Source organism: Microcaecilia unicolor, chromosome 1 (assembly GCF_901765095.1).
Source record: "Microcaecilia unicolor chromosome 1, aMicUni1.1, whole genome shotgun sequence".
In the NCBI taxonomy this organism is placed as follows: domain Eukaryota; kingdom Metazoa; phylum Chordata; class Amphibia; order Gymnophiona; family Siphonopidae; genus Microcaecilia; species Microcaecilia unicolor.
Genome location: NC_044031.1, coordinates 542,148,159 through 542,165,311, shown reverse-complemented (window position 1 = coordinate 542,165,311; position 17,153 = coordinate 542,148,159). Strand labels below are relative to the sequence as shown.

At 40.0% G+C, this 17,153-nt stretch overlaps 1 protein-coding gene across 1 annotated transcript in view; it reads left to right on the top strand.

The window, feature by feature from the left end:
- VIRMA (vir like m6A methyltransferase associated) overlaps positions 1-17,153 on the top strand; it is a 341,503-nt gene that overhangs the window by 127,336 nt on the left and 197,014 nt on the right. The window contains exons 10-11 of the mRNA XM_030216723.1: positions 3,826-3,980; positions 11,137-11,219. Coding sequence (XP_030072583.1) covers positions 3,826-3,980; positions 11,137-11,219 — 238 coding nt within the window. The remainder of the gene's footprint in view (positions 1-3,825; positions 3,981-11,136; positions 11,220-17,153) is intronic.

Genomic DNA, 17,153 nt, shown 5'->3' with positions numbered 1-17,153 from the left:
GGAGAACACCTTAGACGATGCACTCACATGCAGCATGCCACAGCAAATCAGACACCTTTTTGCATACATTTGTGTTTTTGCCGTACCATCAAATGCTTTCCAAATTTTCCAAAAATACAAACTTAATATGACACAAGATTTTCAACACATTCATGGTTGCAAAGGTGATTGCTTGATTTGTGAACAATTGTGCCTTCAGAAAATCCAAGCCGTTCTGACTACACATGGCAAAAAACTTGAACACTTTGGTTTACCAAAAGTCATCCACAGAATAGAAGATCCTAAACTTGCCTTCAGTGTTGGAGATGAAAAGCAAAAAGCTGAACAAATGGTAGAAAAGCTAAATAATGAGCAAAGGGAAGCATTTCATATTATACTTTCTGCCTGCAATACAAAAAACATAACCCACACGTGCTTCTTCCTAGACGGTCCTGCTGGAAGTGGAAAAACGATAATACTATCCTGAGTTCCATCCGAGGAGATGGAGGAATTGCATTACCTGTTGCTTCTACAGGAATTGCTGCAAATCTCCTTCCAGGAGGACGAACTTATCATTCACAGTTTAAGTTACCTGTTCCTCTACTGGAAACGTCAACATCAAGCATCAGATTAACATCAAATGATGCTTCCATCATTAGATATGCTAAAATCCTTATTTGGAATGAGTCAAGTATGGCACTTACTGCTGTAGATAGAATCCTCAAAGACATCATGAACAATCAGAAACCATTTTGTGGGAAAGTTCTTCTCCTTGGTGGAGATTTTCGACAAACTCTACCAGTGGTACCGCACGGTGATCAAGCTCACATTATTGAAGCCAGCATTAAGTTAAATAAACTATGGAAAAAAATTGAAATACTAAAATTAAACAATGTCCGCTCTGTAGACTCAGATTACAACAACTGGCTTATTACTTTAGCAGATGGAAATCTTCCATGTCCAGATAGTTTCAAAGATATCGAAATCCCACAGAAGCACATTTCTGACGGCGATATAAATGCCGTTTTTGGAGAAAAAATTACCGCAGATACTTTGCCCACAAAATGCACATGTTGAGAAGATAAATGAGGCTGTTCTAAATATTTTAGAAGGTGAGACAATTACTTATTTAAGTTCGGACTTCATTCATGACTCCAATGATGAGGAACATTACTACTACTACTACTTAGCATTTCTATAGCGCTACAAGGCATACGCAGCGCTGCACAAACATAGAAGAAAGACAGTCCCTGCTCAAAGAGCTTACAATCTAATAGACAAAAAATAAATAAAGTAAGCAAATCAAATCAATTAATGTGAACGGGAAGGAAGAGAGGAGGGTAGGTGGAGGCGAGTGGTTACAAGTGGTCACGAGTCAAAAGCAATGTTAAAGAGGTGGGCTTTCAGTCTAGATTTAAAGGTGGCCAAGGATGGGGCAAGACGTAGGGGCTCAGGAAGTTTATTCCAGGCGTAGGGTGCAGCGAGACAGAAGGCGCGAAGTCTGGAGTTGGCAGTAGTGGAGAAGGGAACAGATAAGAAGGATTTATCCATGGAGCGGAGTGCACGGGAAGGGGTGTAGGGAAGGACGAGTGTGGAGAGATACTGGGGAGCAGCAGAGTGAATACATTTATAGGTTAGTAGAAGAAGTTTGAACAGGATGCGAAAACGGATAGGGAGCCAGTGAAGGGTCTTGAGGAGAGGGGTAGTATGAGTAAAGCGACCCTGGCGGAAGATGAGACGGGCAGCAGAGTTTTGAACCGACTGGAGAGGGGAGAGGTGACTAAGTGGGAGGCCAGCAAGAAGCAGATTGCAGTAGTCTAAACGAGAGGTGACAAGGGTGTGGATGAGGGTTTTGGTAGAGTGCTCGGAAAGAAAGGGGCGGATTTTACGGATGTTGTAAAGAAAGAAACGACAGGTCTTGGCGGTCTGCTGGATATGAGCAGAGAAGGAGAGAGAAGAGTCAAAGATGACCCCAAGGTTTTGAGCTGAGGAGACAGGGAGAATGAGAGAGCCATCAACAGAAATAGAAAACGGGGGGAGCGGGGAGGTGGGTTTGGGGGGGAAAATGAGAAGCTCGGTTTTGGTCATATTTAATTTCAGGTGGCGTTGAGACATCCAGGCAGCAGTGTCAGACAAGCACGCTGAAACTTTGGTTTGGATGCAAGGTGAGATATCAGGGGTAGAAAGGTAGATTTGGGAGTCATCAGCATAGAGATGGTAGGAAAAGCCATGGGATGAGATTAATGAACCAAGGGAAGAAGTGTAGATAGAAAAGAGGAGGGGACCAAGAACAGAACCCTGAGGTACGCCTACAGGCAGAGGGATAGAAGTAGAAGAGGATCCACCAGAGTGAACACTAAAGGTGCGGAGGGAGAGGTAGGAAGAGAACCAGGAAAGGACAGAGCCCTGGAATCCAAGTGAGGACAGGGTATCGAGAAGTATGCTGTGATCGACAGTGTCAAAAGCAGCGGAAAGATCAAGAAGAATGAGGATGGAATATTGACCTCCTGTAGAATTCCTTCATGAACAAACTCCAACTGGCATGCCTTGCCATAAACTGCATTTTAAAATTGGAGCCATAATTATCCTACTCAGGAATTTAAATACCAAGCAAGGTTTATGTAACGGAACTCGCTTAATCGTGTAAGACTTGAAAACGAACCTCATTATTAGTCAAGTAATCACTGGGTCAACTGCAGGGAGTACTGTTTTTATCCCACATATTGAACTAACACCATCTAACACTGACCTCCTATTTACATTACGTCGCAAACAATTTCCTGTGAAATTGGCTTTTGCAATGACAATTAACAAGTCACAAGGACAAACATTTGAAAAAGTTGGCATTTTCCTCCCAGAACCAGTGTTTACACATGGGCAACTGTATGTAGCATTTTCATGAGTTCGAAACTCTTCTGATGCAATTGTAAAAGTCATACATGGTCCTGAACAAGGAAAGCTTTTCCCTCAATGTAACAAAGTTTTCATTAAAAATATTGTTTATAAAGAAATCTTGCGAATGTATTTTTAAATTTCTGCGTACTCTTTAGCTTTTTGGAAATATACTATAAATTAAAACAAAACACAAAGATTAAAAAAAAAAAAAAAGAAAACAACCCACGTCATACCCCTGAGACCATATTACTCATTATACACTCTTCCCAATTATTCTTTATCGTCACAGCACATTCTTTCTAACAGTTCCCTTAAAAACATAATCGCCATTAGATGATAACCTTGCTAGCTCCCGTTTCATTGGTTTGAGAAACGGGCCTTTTTTACTATAATATATATGTAAACTTCTTTGTCTGTACCTCAGAAAGATGGTATATCAAATCCATGACCCTTTTACCCCATGTCCTATTCTATACTTTAATGTTTTATGATATATCCCTGCAGGGATGACCGCCTGCAGGAGGTCACTCCTTATCCATATCACTTTTGTTTTCTTCTTTTCTTGGTCCAATGCCAATCTGGCTAGATGAGCATACAGATTCCCATATTTAAACCAGTAGCAAGACCCTGCTGCCCTCATTTTTTTCATCAAGTGTTTTGCTCAGATTATTAACCTTGTTCTTTCCTCAGATATACTGCTACTTATGAATAGTGGGCAAGTTTGTCTGCCTTTTTATTCCTTAGTGCTGTATTGCATGAAACTTTAATACATTTGTTTGATTTATTATCCACTAAGATTTAAGGTAGAGTACAAATCATAAGTGAAATACAGTTTATTACTGAACCAACATTAATAATGCAGCATTGAGAAAATTGTTTGATTGTCAGGAATCTAGAGAATACCACTTTAAGAAAATCTTTCTTTTTTTTTTTTATTTTGTTTTATATCAGGGACTCCAAGTCGAAGAAGTCGGTAGCATATAACTATGCCTGCATGCTTGTGTTGCTGGTGGTTCAGTCTTCTAGTGATGTCCAGATGCTGGATCAGTATGCTGCACCTTTGATGAAACTTTGTAAAGCTGATGAAAATAACACCAAGTTGCAAGGTAGCTAACGTGCATTAAGAAAAGATAAGGGCCTTCCCTTCTGTTAGGGCTCTTGAAATACTTGTATTTTGTTGCATTCCAGTAAGGTAAATAATGAAGTTCCACTTTTGTGTACATGCAATCAAGTTAAGCCACTGAGAAGATTTTGAGATTCTTTTCAGCTCTGAAGATACACCTGTTATCTTTTCTACATTTTTATGTAATTCTGATTCCTGCTTACCCAGGCAGGATTTGGAGCAAACAATTAAAAGTTTTACTTTCCTTCTTCAGATGACAGAACTAGGTACTGACTATATTGTTCTGATGCAACAAAGTTCTCTCCCTGTTTTTAGAAATGAGTATTGGAACATGGCTTCTGGTCTCCAAGATGGATTTTGCTTTGTTAAGCAGTTCATTGGCACAAGTGAAGAAGCTGAAACAATCCAATGAATAATTTTGGCTTTTAGTAACTCTCTCCTGAAAGCTTGCTTTTTGAAGGAGCACTTCAACCTAGTTTACTTAGAAAATTGCCTAAAGAAATATGCTTTCTCTGGATTTACGTTATTAAAATAGTGTTTTGCGTCATCTGATGGAATAGACAGTTTTGATGTAATATTAAATTGTTGTCAAAGTCAGGACCTTGTGACTACCTTTTGAGATTTGAGTTGTGATTCTTGCTTAGCCTTCATGGAAGTGAGGGGTTTCTTGCTGAGCTTTTCTTATCACTTCCTCCCACCCCCGAAAAGGCTATAATTTCAGATAAAGTAATTCTGAATTTTAAAAGTAATTTTCTTCTTGGGGTTAATAATGTGTAATGTAATAGTTGCTATAAATGATCAAAGAAACTTTAATTCTAGCCAGAGATTTTGAGTAAGCTGGGCTTCTTCAAGATAAACCAGAAGCTCTAAAGCAAAGGGTAACTTTCGGATGTCAAATTTCAACATCTCATATGTTGGCCACTGGCTTGCAAACACATTCTCAAAGAGGACAGTCTTAACACAGTAGTACTCTGTACAGACTAGTCAAATACCATAGTGAAAGTTTGATGCAGAAAAAACACTGCTCAAAAGATTTCTACTCAAGTTATTTTGATAACTTTCATCCATTGTCCATCTTCCTTTTCTTTCTAAGATAACAAAATGATTGCTTTTTGGAAAGAAAGAAAGAAAGAGAAAGAAAGAAAGAAAGAAAGAAAGAGGTGTTTATTGGTAAAAAGAATGGCCTGGGCAGTGTACAATTGGGTTTCAGGAATGCCCATTGTATGAAGACAGTTTTTATTTCCCTTAAGAGTGAGCTATTACCAGGACCCTTGATCTCTTGTGTTTCCATGGCTGCCATAAGGCCTACAAAATTGAGCCGCTGCCATGGAATTGATGGATCACCCACGGAATTAGTATGATAGACCTTTTATTGTTTGTATTATTGTATTGTACACTGCTTTTATAGGTGTTTTGCCAGAATAGTGATTAAGCTAATTTTTACAAATATAAGCAACAAGGAGCTGGGCTGTTGTATCTCTCCCCATAGATCCTTCCCTTCCATTCCTGTTCATCTGTTTTTGGTCAGTTGGTTTCAGATGAAGGAGAAGAGTAGTGGTACATTGGCACTTTCTTCTGCACTGCTGCTGATCTGTCTAGTGTTTTGAACTGCTCTAGTAATAGTGTTCTTTATTGTTCACACTGCAAGTATGAGCTCAGCAGCAGGTGGAGGAAGAAACACCACTGCAGTAGTACTCTCTTCCTTCACCCGCAGGCCTGATTGGTGCAAAATGAAAGAGATAAAAGCAGGAATGGTGGAAAGTACTGCAGTCGGGGTGAGATGGGACTTTAGGTGTTTGTTTCTTGTAACCCACCTACTTAATAGGCGGGCCATAAAAGAAGAATAAATAAAAATAACGAGGGGACTGGAGGTTTCATACTAATTGTTCTGTCCTCTGACAGCCTTTCCCTGATTGTAATGTGGCTCTGGGGTGAGTGTGACACTTTTTCTGTCATTCTCACTGCAGAGCCGCATGAGTGATGCATTGTGGGGGATGTAGTTATCAGGCAATGTGACTTCACTAGCCTGTCTGTTTAGAACTGTTATATGATTGGTTATGCTGTTGCTAGTTGGCAGGCTCTGTTCCCATTGGTGGGTTTCCCCCCTGCTCACTGGGTCAGAGTGTGCCCTTTTTTGTTTCCCTCTAGTCTGAGGTAGGCTCCATTTGTTAGACAGTACCGAACCCTTTTCTGCGTTACCCTCTGTTAGAGTACTTAGTTTTTATCTTGAATGTATCTTGCTGAAAAAGATATTGTACACCATTCAACCAGCTCTGAGCTAATGTTGTTCTCAGTACCACGGAGACTCCTTGCCATTGGGGCAGAACCTCAGATCTACAGTTGACTGTGAGTAAACATTGTGTTATTCAAATAAAGGACTTTAAGAGAGATAGAGTCTTCAGGTGTGAACTGGTGTACCGAGGTTATACGTCAAGATATAAGATTTAGAAGCTACAAGTCTTAGATGCCTGCACACTAATATTGGCTGTAGTGTTCATATTAGGCCAGTCTACTGGGGAATAATATTCAAATCAGTGATGTTTGAAGATATAGAGCATGCATAGTGGTAATTGACTTTGTTTCACTGGCCAGGCATATGCATTACTTTGCCTTGTGTATCATAAGCAAAGCAGTCACATTTTTTTTTAACTGTACGTGACTACAGTTAGACTTTGTGACTCCTGATGCAGGTGTTTCACGCCGAAACACAGCTTCTTGTTGAGTCTGCCTGAGTTTACAAGTCTGCTACACTGTTCACTATATGAACTTCTTGCTGTTAATGCCCTGTTTAGGGTTCCCTTTTTGATTTACATTAATAAATTGCTGTTTTTATCCTCTGGAGTCCATTCTTTGGGGCATTGGAAGATCATTGGTCCACCTCTACTTTTTCTGCTGAGTGGTGTTTAAAATTCTACATGATCAGATTCCAAGTTAAATGAAAAGATGGGTTCCAGGCCCTAAGGTTAACTTGAATGCTACATTAGTTGTGCCATCAGTTAAAGAGAAATGGTGAACCAGAAGTACTCAGAACGCTTAAGCATATTACTGTCTGTAATACATTTTCAAACCTGTTAAGATTGCTGACAGACTGTTGTATTTTGAAAAATCTTATAAACATGGTTCTTTAGTGAGACCTTGAAAGAAAAATTTTTAATCTAGTTCTAAATAGATGGGGGCTGGTGTAGAGAATAACTTCAGAAATATGGGCTGGAACAAAAATGTTAGGAGAGTGTTGGGTTGTTCTAGACGACTGGGGAGAGCTTTATGATCAAACTTAGAATACCACAATACTCTTATTTTTAATATGTTATATGTTATTTTAGTATTTTTTGTACTATTTGCTGGATGAATACGATATGATTTTGTTATTCTATATGTTTACACAGCAACACTGTAAATGATGGCAAAGACCCACACAGTCCCATCCAGCCTGCCCAACAAAGTGGCTAGAGCTGTGCCTGTCACTGTATATGGGCTCCAGTCACCCATGCTTAAACGCTGGTCATCAAGTCTCTACTATGCCAACCATATAGACAGCTAAACATGATGTAGTCTTGGTTATAACCATAGTATTCAACTTACCAGTTAAGATTTCTTCCCCTCCCTCCTGAGCCACATAGCACCCTCACTCGCAGCTTGTGACAATTGCCAAAGCTTCACCTGTGTTTTGCCATCCAGACAGTAGAAGTCTATAATTAAACCCTTTGAGGTTTTATGGGATGGTGTGAAATATTTAATCTTGTAACCATCAGTCTTTTCAGGACTTGCTTTATGTAGCCACTGAATCATTGGGTCTCTACCAGCAACCCTCTTCATCCCCATTTTTCATGTTTTAATACAACAGAGGTCCCAGTCTATCTTGCTCAACTTGCTGGAAACTATCAGGTTTTTAGTTTAGTTTTCTATTTGCTTGCTGAACATCTGATAATAGATATCAGCCAAACTCTCTCCAGAGCTTTGGTTCTCAACCTTTTTTTCTGTTAGGATATGTTACTCACATGTATTTACACCACACTGGACACAGAACCATCACAATGTTAAATGTAAACCAATACTTTTGCATACAAAGAACCTCTTGTCCATTAACCATAGATACAAAGTAATTCTAGGATATTCCCATAAAACATACAAATACTTTTTCTAATGTTGGTGTCATTGTAGATATTAGTAACAGTAACATAAATCTTTCCACTACAAGGCACATTATAAAATAATGCATAACCTAAAAAACAAACAGTTATAGCAAACCTGCTATATCATAGCAGCAGTAAGTACTTGGACTTGAAACAGCAGCACCCCCTACCTCTGGAAAGGTAACACTGCAACACCAATGCATGCTCTCTTGGGAAAGCACAATAAATGAGACTGCTACAGATCTTTAAGCACTGGTAAAATTCCTCACTTTTGTTTCACACACACAACATAGACATATTTTTATCAAACAGAATAGCTGACTGCAAATTATAAATACAGAGAAGAAAACTGAAGTGGAAACCCAAGACAAAGAAAAATAAACTTTCCTCAAACTAACATATTACGGCTTTTATCCCATTTGCCCCCCCCCCCCCCCAAATCCCCTGTATTGATTCTGTTTTGCCAACAATTTTCTCTTTTCACCCAAGCATTTCCTTTCAGTTACCAGCGTTAATACACTTCCATCCCTACTGACTATTCTCCTCTCTCTCATCTACACTGCAATCAGCCCAGCAGCACTCTAACCCCATGATGCTCACTTACTCTGAGGCTGCAGAAAAGTCTCTAGGTCTTCTATCATTACTGGTAGCGATAGAGCGGTGACAATCATTGTTTTCAGGTTGGTAGAGGCAATGATGGCATAAAGCAGCAGGGAAAGAGACTGTTTGGCTCTCACATTCAGCCAGGCAGTTGATGTGTTGATGGTGGCTCTCTCTCTCTCTCTCTCTCATGTTCCTGCCACCTTTATTACATCCAGGTTCCTTGGTTGGGGGTAGAGGTGGGAGAGAATTAGCATCACAAAATCTAGGCCCGGAAGAATCAACAGTTATGTCCTGCTTGGGTCCAGCTGGAGGAGAGAACAGCATCCCACTTGGTCAGGTGGGGCAGTGTAAGTCTGATATGATGGATGAGATGGTGCCCCCAAAGCAACCAGGAGATGGTGGACTCCCCTTCAGAGCTCCAGTCAGGAAGCTAGCTGTGTGTAGTGGTATACATAAGTTTGAGGGGTTTCTGGAACAAACCTGCATCTGCGTGGAGGGTATGTGGTGGGTTTGTGGGCAGTGTCTGGGAGAACAGGGGGTGTAGAGGGATAAACACTGCTATACTAGGTCTGACTAAAGGTCCATAAAGCTCTTTCCAGTGGTGGTTAATCCAGGACACAAATTCTGGCAGGATCCCAAAAAGTAGTGACTTTACGTGCAGGTCTTTATCTGCCGTCATTTACTATGCTACTATGTTACCTGGTTAATAATGCTTTTTGAACTTTTCTTCCAGGAACTTCTCAAAACCTTTTTTAAACATATTTATGCCAACTGCTTTTACCACACTCTCCAGAAACAAATTAGTTTAATTTTGTCTTTAGTTGTAAAGGTTTTGTCTACTTTGTTGTATACTTAGCATGTTCATAGAGTGTCACTAATCTTTACTTTTTTTAATAGAGTAAACAACTGATTTATATTTACCCATTCCATTACATACATGATTTTATAGACTTATCTCATATCTCCCCTCAGCTGTCTCTCTTTAGGTGAAGAACCCTCACCTGTTAACTTTTTCCTGATATGGGAACTGTTCCATCTCCGCTGTTTTGGTTGACCACCTTTGTACCTTTTCTAGTTTTGTTATCTCTTTTTAAAAGATGGGGTGACTAGAATTGTGCTCAGTACTCAAGGTGCGGTTGCACCTTAAAGTGATACAGAGAGAACATTGAAGCCAATCAGGTAAAGGCATGTTAACAGTGGGGAACATAACTATCTAAGAGACGCATTAACTGTGTCCACCAGCTGCCATAACATATCGTTTGGCAGTTGTTTCTTTATAGCTGGTAGGCAAAGGACCATGCTGTTCAATTTAGGCTGGATTTTGCTCAAAAGAACTTTCAGCTCATTCAGCAAATTAGATTAAACTTAACCAGCATATGAGAATTTATAAAGATATTTCATCATGAGCTCGACGGGGTTCCTTTGTCTTTAACTCTGCTTTTATATTTAATATTTTACTTTCAAAAATAGTCCAGTTTTACATAGTCAGGAATAAGAGCTAAATCATATTGATGAGCCAGTGACTTTACCAACAAATTAACTATTTAAATTTATTCCTTTGTAGCGCTGTCAACTCCCATAATCTGTCTTTGGAAAGTAATATTTATCCTCCTATGTTGTTCATATGCCATTATGTTTTCTCTTTAGGCCATGTAAAGTATTCCAAGTAGTGCTGTGTGTAGTGGGGAAAGGGGTTGGTTGGTTGTTCCTGATTTTATAACCTTAGTTGAAAATAGAGGCAAAATCCAACAAAGTAGTTAGGAAAGCTGAGGAGTGTTTTTTTTTCATTCAAGTTTCCTGCTGCTGCCACTGTGCCTTTTAAATCTACAGTTTGAAAGACCATATGTTTATGATTTATTGTGTCAAGTATCAGAGCATACATTATTGTGCTTTTGTCTATAGCTCTGTAGAGTATCCCTGATGCATGCTTCTGCTGAAACATAGGCATGTTGGGTCAATTTTCAATAAATGTATCCTCTACCATACTACTGGTTTTCTGGTTTGATTACCTTTCCAGCTCCTTCGCTTTCCTGATTTATAACCTGCATCTTTTACCATCTCTCTTTTTTGCTTCTCGTGTTCAAGGAAACTTTACACACTGATTTGCAGATACAGGACTCGGTCTACTCTTCTTAGTATTGAGACTGTGCTTCCTAATCAAAAATGAATACTGTGCAATATATGCATTTTTTTTCATGCAGTGCACAATTAAGCTGTGAAATTTGTTACTAAGGAGGTAACCAAAGGTTTGCCATAGCTGAGATTAGCCTAGGTATTAACTAGATAGACTTGGGAATTGCCACCTCCCATTTAGAATCTCGTGGTTGAAATTTGTTTTTGCAGGGGTTGTGTGTAAAAATTAGTCTGTTGCTGTGTTTTTTTCTTTTTTATTATTATTTTTAGAGCTTTGCAAGTGGCTGGAACCATTGAAAACTCCTCGACTTGATATCAGCTGCATCCCAAGTTTAATTGAATATATTAAACAGGTCAGTAAGAATTTTCATTAATATTAAACACTAGCTCAGCTATATAGGGTCGTGAATATTTCCTGGCTAGTCACAGAGCACCTCACTGTACTTTGTAAATTTTGTTACATTTCTTGGGATTTTCTGTTATTGAGTGAATAATAACTGAGCCAAGGAAGGAAGGAAGGAGAAAGTATATGAGGGTCTGGTAAGAATGTGGAATATGTGGGAATGGGGAGGAGCAGGCAGGAGGAAAGACGGGAAGAACATAAGTGTTGCCATACTGGGACAGACCGAAGGTCCATTAAGCCCAGCATCCTGTTTCCAGCAGTGACCAATCCAGGTCACAAGTACCCGGCAAGATCCCAAAAAAGTACAATACATTTTATGCTGCTTATCCTAGAAATAAGCAGTGGATTTTCCCAAGCCTTTCTTAATAATGGCTTATGGACTTTTGTTTTAGGAAATTATCCAAACATTTTTTAAAACCTGCTAAGCTTACTGCTTTTACCACATTCTCTGGCAACGAATTTCAGAGTTTAATTACACGTTGAGTGAAGAAATATTTTCTCCGATTTGTTTTAAATTTACTACTTTGTAGCTTCATTTCCTGTCCCCTAGTCCTAGTATTTTTGGAAAGAGTAAACAAGCGAGTCACGTCTACCTGTTCCACTTCACTCATTATTTTATAGACCTCTATCATATCTCCCCTCAACCATTTTTTCGCCAAGCTGAAGAGTCCTAGCCGCTTTAGTTTTTCCTCATAAGGAAGTCATCTCATCCCCTTTATCATTTTTGTCACCCTTCTCTGTACCTTTTCTAATTCCACTATATATTTTTTTGAGATGCAGTGACCAGACTTGCACACAATATTTGAGATGCGGTCGCACCATGGAGCGATATAAAGAAATTATATAACATCCTCATTTTTGTTTTCCATTCCTTTCCTAATAATACCTAATATTCTATTTGCTTTCTTAGTCACCACTTCACATTGAGCAGAGAGTTTCAACGTATCATCAACGATTGTACCTTGTTCCCTTTCATTGGTTGGTGACTCCTAATGTGGAACCTTGCATCACGTAACTATAGTTCGGGTTCCTCTTTCTCACATCCATCACTTTGCACTTGCTCACATTAAACGTCATCTGCCATTTGGATGCCCAGTTTCCCATTCTCAGAAGGTCCTCTTGTAATTTTTCACAATCCTCTTGCGATTTAATAACTTTGTTTCATCAGCAAATTTAATTACCTCACAATTTACTTCCATCTCTAGATAAATAATAAATATGTTAAAAAGCAGCGGCCCCAGCACAGACCCCTGGGGACCCACTATCTACCCTTCTCCATTGAGAATACTTACTATTTGTCATGGTCCCAGGCTTTAAACAACAGTCATGGACTTTGGAACAATGTGAGCCCTTGGCCTACTGTTATTGAGCGGCAGCAGGAGGCAAACCCCCCCCCCAAGCAGGACTGGACTAACAAGCTTGACTTGACTGGAACCGGATGCAGGACCGGACTTGGCTTGACTGGAACAGGATTCAGGATACGGGAACAAGCTTGACAGGAACAGGATTCAGGATTTTCAAACAAGCTTGGCAGGAATAGGATTCAGGATACTCAAGCAGGATTCAGGATTTTCAAACAAGCTTGGCAGGAGCAGGATTCAGGATACTCAAGCAGGATTCAGGATTTTCAAATAAGCTTGGCAGGAACAGAAGTTGAAAGCAAACAGGGCAGAGACAAGCAGGAAGGGGGCTGGAGCTGAAGACAAACAGGGCAGACACAAGCAGGATACAAAGCTGACCCACACAGACAAACAACAGAACTAAGGCTGAAGCTAAGGTGGAGGGGACTAGAACAAGCAAGGCAGACTAGGCAGGACACAAAGCTGACCCACTCAGACAAACAGAACTATGGCTGAAGGCTGAACCTAGCACACAAACAGACTGAGAAGAACAGATGCAGAAGTGCACACAGGCACCCTAAACAAGAAATCAAGGCAGAAGTGCCCACAGGCACACAGATTATGAACAAGGCAACAAGAAATCAAGACAGAAGTTCACACAGACAAGAAGGCAGAAGTGCACACAGGCACACAGACTAAACAAGGCAACAAGAAATTAAGACAGAAGTGCACATAGACTAGAACAAGGCAGAAGTGCTACACTGCACACGAACTAACCTGGAGACCTTTGGCATTGCAAAGGCCTGAATGAAAGTGCACCACTTCCTTATAAACGGGACAGAGGCAGGAAATACACACTGAACACCAAAGTGAGGCTTAGAACACACAGGAAGTGGGAACCCTACAGGACAGAGGCAGGAGACACACTGAACACCAAAGTGAGGCTTGAAACTTACACGAAGTGGAAACCCTACAGGACAGAGGCAGGAAATACACAGAACCCAAAGTGAGGCTTGAAACACACAGGAAAGAAAAAATGCAGACAGCCAGCACAGCAGCCGACCATTGGGACATAAGGTGAGTCAGAGAGGGATCACGACCACAGTCGTGACACTATTTAACCCTATATATGCTTTCTATTAACCATTTTTTAATCCAAAATAGAACACCACCTCCTATCCCATTACACTTCCATTTTCCTCTGGAATCTTTCACAAAGTACTTTGTCAAATGCCTTTTGGAAATCCAGATACACAGTATCAACCAGCTCACCTTTATCCACATGTTTATTCACCCCTTCAAGGAAATGTAGTAGGTTGATGAAGCAAGATTTCCCATCACTAATTCCACATTGGCTTTGTCTCATTAATCCATGCTTTTGAATATGCTCTGTAATTTTGTTCTTTATAATAGCCTTTACCATTTTGCCTGGCACCAACATCAGGCTCACTGGTCTATAATTTCCCGGATCTCCTCTGGAACCTTTTTAAAAAAATCGGTATTACATTGGCCACCCTCCAAGCTTCCGGTACCACGCTCTATTTTAAAGATAAATTACATAAATTACATGTTAGTAGCAATAGTTCTGCAAGTTCATTTTTCAATTCTCGGTACTCTGGGATGAATACCATCTGGTCCATGCAATTTGCTACTCTTCAGTTTGTGAAATTGTGCCATTACATCTTCCAGGTTTATAGGGATTTCATTCAATTTCTCTGACTCGTCAGCTTTGAGGCATATTTTCAAAGCACTTAGCCTTCCAAAGTTCCATAGGTTTCTATGGAACTTTGGAAGGGTAAGTGCTTTGAAAATATGCCTCTTTGAATACCATTTCTGGCACCAGTATCTTTCCCAAATCTTCCTCGGTGAAGACCGAAGTAAAGAAGTCATTTAATCTGTCCGCTTTGGCTTTGTCTTCCCTGAGTACCTTTTTAACCCCTCTGTAATCTAGCCTTCCAACTGATTCTTTTGCAGGCTTCTTGCTTTTAATATACCTAAAAAAGTTTTTACTGTGTGTTTTTTTGCCTCCAACACAATCTTTTTTTCAAAGTCTTTCTTTGCCTTCCTTATCAGCGCTTTGTATTTGACTTGCCATTGCATATGCTGTTTCTTATTATTTTCAATCGATCCATTCTTCCATTTTTTGAAGGATTTTCTTTTAGCTCTAATAGCTTCCTTCACCTCACTTTTTAACCATTCCATTTGTTGTTTGGCCTTCCTTCTTCCTTTTTTAATAAATGGAATGTAACTTGCGTGGGCTTTCAGGATGGTATTTTTGAACAGCATCCACTCCTGATGTAAATTTTTGACCTTTGCAGCTGCTTCTCTTTTCTTTCACCGTTCTTCTCATTTATCATAGTCTCCTTTTTGAAAGTTAAATGCTAACATATTGGATTTCCTGTGTGTACTTACTCCAGAGCTTACATCAAATCTGATCATATTATGATCACTGTTATCATGAAGCCCCAGCACCATTACCTCCTGTATAGAGGGCTTGTGGGTGGTGGGAACAGGGCAGAGAACCCACCGGGGGGGGGGGGGGGAGAGATTGTAAGTGGGAGAAGGGATATAGAATGCATGGGAAGAATAAAGGGAAAGAATTGAGAGAAAACACAGAGGAAGGAGGGGGAAGATAGGAACATAGAGAGCCCATGGGAAGTATGGGAGAGGGCAGATAGAGAGAGAGCCTCTATGATGGGGGTAAAGATTGCTTGGGTAGGAAAGAGGGCAGAACGAGAGGGGCCATATATGGGACGGAGAGATGGAGATAAGCAGATGGTACATAAGAGGGAGGATAGAACGGACAGAGTGAGAAGGGAGTGCTCGTTGGAGGAAGGATATCACAGGAGGGAAGGGAAGAGGGTAGAGAATACTTGGGAGAAGGGGAGTACATATTACAGTGGTCAAGCAATCATGCTGCCAGCTGCAGTACTCGCAGTAAAGGCAATTCAAATATGACTCTTTTTAGTCTGGTATACTTCTCTTAACTAGGTTGATTGTGGTATGCATGGTGAGAGAGTAAGTGGCAAGTGATGTATAGAGTAAGATTATAAGAATTTAGAATTAAATTTTGATTAATAAAATGTGATGTTTCAGGCATAACTGACTATATGCTTAATATTTGCGATATATAGAGGTGCAGTTATTACATTGTTTTAGCCCAGTAGCATTGATTTGTTAACTAGAGGAGGAGAACAATGCCCAGGTAAGTTAGTGCAAGTAGGAAGTGGTAGAAGAGGTAAAACTGCAGTTGCTGATGAAAGGTCTGTGGAGTCTATATCAGATCCTGCTTTTCTCAGCGGCTTCCTCAGCACAACCACAGTGTGAATAGATTGGCTGTTTCGAGGCAAGAATGCAAAATGCGACTAATAAAATGTAAATATTTGTGTTTTACAAGGTAATCTGAATGTTCTCCATGGACAAGCAGGACAGAGTTTCTCATATGTGGGTGATATCACTGACGGATCCTTTGTACGGTCACTGCCAAGCATTCTACACCTTCTAGAAGCCTTTGACTGGCCTCCACCATGCATGCAAGAGTGCCTTCCTGCCTGCCGAAATCATGTGGGACCGGCAATTTCACTTTCTCAGTGGAGCTGAGAAGACGCGTTATCTTTTGCTGGAGTGAATAGTTTTCTCTGTTAGAGAATTTGCCTTCCTGCTTCCTGCTCTCGAGTTTCTTTTTTTTAGTGAGTAGTGCGGGACCTTTTCCTCATATTTTTTGTTTTCCCTTTCCATTTTTTCTCTTAGTTTTCTGTACTTTTTTATTTCTTTGTTTTTTCATGGCTCCCAGCCGTTTTAGGCCTGAGTTTCTGGTTGGGACCAAAAAAACCAGCCTGCTTTCCCACAATTAAACTATTTGATTTCACGCTGACTATTTTTCTCACAATGTTTTAGAAACCTGTTAGTTGGTTTAAGTGCTCCACAGACTGTTTAAGCACCCCTCTTTGTGCAGAACAGAACTCAAGAAAGTAGAGAGGCTGTGCGTGAGAGACTTTTTGGCATGCAGAAGTCTACTCCATCGGCTTCGAGGGCATTGGTCCCCTGTAGCTCCTAGAGCTACACTGGAGATGCTTATCTGATTACACATTTCTTCTTTTTTTTTTTAAATCGGAGTATTTTAAGATCTACCAGTATCTCTTAAGTTTCCCTTCAGTTCGAAAAGTTGAAGCCAAAAGAATATTTCATGCTTCTCTTTCATATCAAGCAGCATTATGCTGGAATTCACTTTTTCTCTTTCTTCAACAGACAGGCTATTTAAGATATTTCAATATAAAAAATAGTTTCTGGATTTGGATTTATGATATACTGTTTATTGTTTTTTAACCGAAGAATTATTTTCTGCATTGTAATATTTGAAGTGTACTTCAGTTTAGTTTTTGTTACCTGCATCAAACTTGATAGGTTTTGCATAATATAAGATCCTAGTGTAATGTAATGTTTAGACCGAGCGCCCGAAGATCTGATAACGGAGACCCACATGGATTCCTTTTCATCCTTGTCCTCACTGAAGGACTGCAATGCTGGTACCAAGTGTTGAATTT